Genomic DNA, 2,624 nt, shown 5'->3' on the forward strand with positions numbered 1-2,624 from the left:
AACATCATCAAATGAGCTTCATGTACAGCATGTTAGGATCCAAGGTGGATCTACATCATCTCTCTCTCTCTATCACACACACACACACACACACACACCTGAAGAAATCTTCAAACTAAGTTTACTATTCCAAGCATGAAGGAATTAGTCATGATATTGAAGGTTTGAACCTAAGGGGAAGCTCTCTTTTGTAGTAGACTCCAAAGCATTCTGATTGACTGGAGGAAAGCCAACAATCCAACTATCCTCAAGAAGCTTGAAATCCGATCTGTTTATTAACGATCCCTTTGGCCATATCCACAAGTCAACAGAAATAAGTGCTCTCTATCAACATATGCAAATAGAGACACTCAACTTACCTACTTTGAGAACTTCTCTGTGAAGTTTACTTTAAACTCAACCTGAGAGAGAGGTGCTTCTGTTAAGGGAGCATAGTGCCACCTCTAACAAACATCGGAAAGGTAACAGTTTTAGAGGCAGGTTTCCCCCATGCATTTCAGAAAGCTTTTTGGAACTCCTCGTTTAACAGATCGATTCCTTTATTCTTTGCAGTTTGCACAGCTGATGCTGTCTTCAGAAAATTGATATAATCCTCCTCTCTCATCTCCCTGGTAGTGTTGAACCTAAAGGATCCCGTCCCTCCTCCGTATTGCTGCTGTTGTTGCCCCTGACAGGCTCGAATGGGAATGGTAGCGTCGTGTAATTGTTAAATGCCACATCAAGTTCTGGCGGACAATATGGCTGCATTAACTTTTCGAATTAAAAAAGAACACCATCCATAGAAGAATCCACCAAATGCATATGTACGGCAAACTATATACACTGAACCTGCAGCCTGGCTTTCTCGGTACTCTTTTCACATGCGAGTAGAAGGCATCCAAATCCAACCAATGCACGGCCTGTGCAATCGTCACCAGATCCACTGATCCTTCTGCACCGATCCACGTGCTCAACTCCTCTTCGGGAAGGGTCGTAGGTGTGAGCCGGTAGGTGACGTTCGGCCGCTTCTGTGTCAGACGCAGCTGCTTCTCGCTCACGTCTGTTGCGATCACCTTGTCATAATATTCCGCGACCTGGGAAAATAGCCAGTCAGTCGAAGCGGTCCGGAGGATCGATCCCTTTGCTAATTGACACAATTGATCGTTGTCTGATGATGTAGCACGGAGTTCAACCGATCCGTTAATAGATTAAGTGCGACATAATATGATGACTGCAGACGTCCACAAAAATATTTGTGAAAGCTGCTGGAAAGAGAGAGACGTACAGCTATGGCGGCCTGTCCGTTACCAGTGCCCACGTCCCAGGCGAGCTGGTGCTTGCTAGTGAGGGAAGCAAGGAAAGAGAAAAAGGAAGGTGGATAAGAAGGGCGAGAAGCAGCATAGTTACAAAACTGAGCGTCGAAGAGGCAGGCCATTAAATGTGGAGATCGAGCGTGCAAGCAAAGGATGTCCGAGCGAAGTTAACAAGGGGACACAATGTGGGTGCCCGAGAGCACTGCCCCATTGACTATGTTCTATCATGTGTCGTGGAAGCTACGGAGAATATGTCGACTAGACGGCCTCCCCGCTTCAGATACTGTCAATAACTCCTATTTCATGGCATGCCACCTCCCTTCCCACATGAAGTTTGATATGAGCATATCCACCTTATTTAGATTGACCTTAGAAAAGGGCATAACCGAGAGAACATAAACCAGCATCAACTCGAACATGTGTTTGGCAATGATGATTCTACCAGCTAGGAATATAGAATTCCCATTCCATCTGTCAAACTTCTTCTTGAATTTTCGGACTACCCAATCAAATTTATCTTTTAGAGAGACTCAAACTCCAAGAGGACAACCGAGGTACCTTATCACTTGCCCCTTCGCGAGACCCACTTGAACTCAAACCTACTTGCCCATTTAGGGTTTTCATCCCACCCTATCCATAGAGCTATAGTTTTATCCTTATTTACTTTCGAATCAAATAAAGCAGCAAACTCACTGACTATCTTTAAAAATATGGCTATATTGCTTTTAGTTCCAACCAGAAAATTAGTATTGTCGTCTGTAAAAAATTGTGAACAGAACAAAGAATCATCTGGCAGCTTCATACTCCTTATGCTTCCACTATTGAGGTGCCAAGACCGTATTAGGAAAAGTGGGAATGGAGATTACCTCATATGATTCTTTTATGTTAGTGGCTTTTTGCATGTTTTCTCATGATTTTGGAATGTTTACCAACTGAATTGGGCTAAAGGCATTTGTGTGCATTCAAATGAGCTGAGGTCGATTTGGTTTTGATGCTACTAACCTTTTTGAAACCTCTTATGATTAGTTTCCATGTTCATGATGTGCTACATACACATGTGTATATTGCTCTAAGCATTTTCATTGACGTAGCTGATTAGAAAGTTTATTGTATATTATTTTTTTAAATCAAGATAATTAAAATAAGTATTGTTAATTAAGATAAATTTTTAATTAAGCTAATTAATCTTTATTTTTGTTAAATATAATATTATTATAAAAATTGCTCTCATAAAACGAGACCAAGTTCTAATGAATAAGTACACAAAAGTAGAATGCGAAGGTTAAGTCTAACAAACGTTCATGAAAGTGGATTGATTAATTTGAATATTAA

The 2,624-nt window shown here is 41.2% G+C and overlaps 1 protein-coding gene across 1 annotated transcript; it reads right to left on the minus strand.

Moving 5' to 3' along the window:
- Positions 1-496: 496 nt before the first annotated feature.
- Positions 497-1,414, minus strand: LOC147890098 (uncharacterized). The gene is made up of 3 exons (XM_087390207.1): positions 1,265-1,414; positions 822-1,073; positions 497-667 (listed from the first exon to the last, which is right to left on the minus strand). Exons 1-3 carry the CDS (start codon positions 1,412-1,414, stop codon positions 497-499), a joined length of 573 nt encoding a protein of 190 aa, XP_087246333.1.
- Positions 1,415-2,624: the final 1,210 nt, after the last annotated feature.

The sequence above is a fragment of the Dipteris shenzhenensis genome, chromosome 19, assembly GCF_047967505.1.
Source record: "Dipteris shenzhenensis isolate YYH24624 ecotype China chromosome 19, Dip_SZ_1.0, whole genome shotgun sequence".
NCBI lineage: Eukaryota > Viridiplantae > Streptophyta > Polypodiopsida > Gleicheniales > Dipteridaceae > Dipteris > Dipteris shenzhenensis.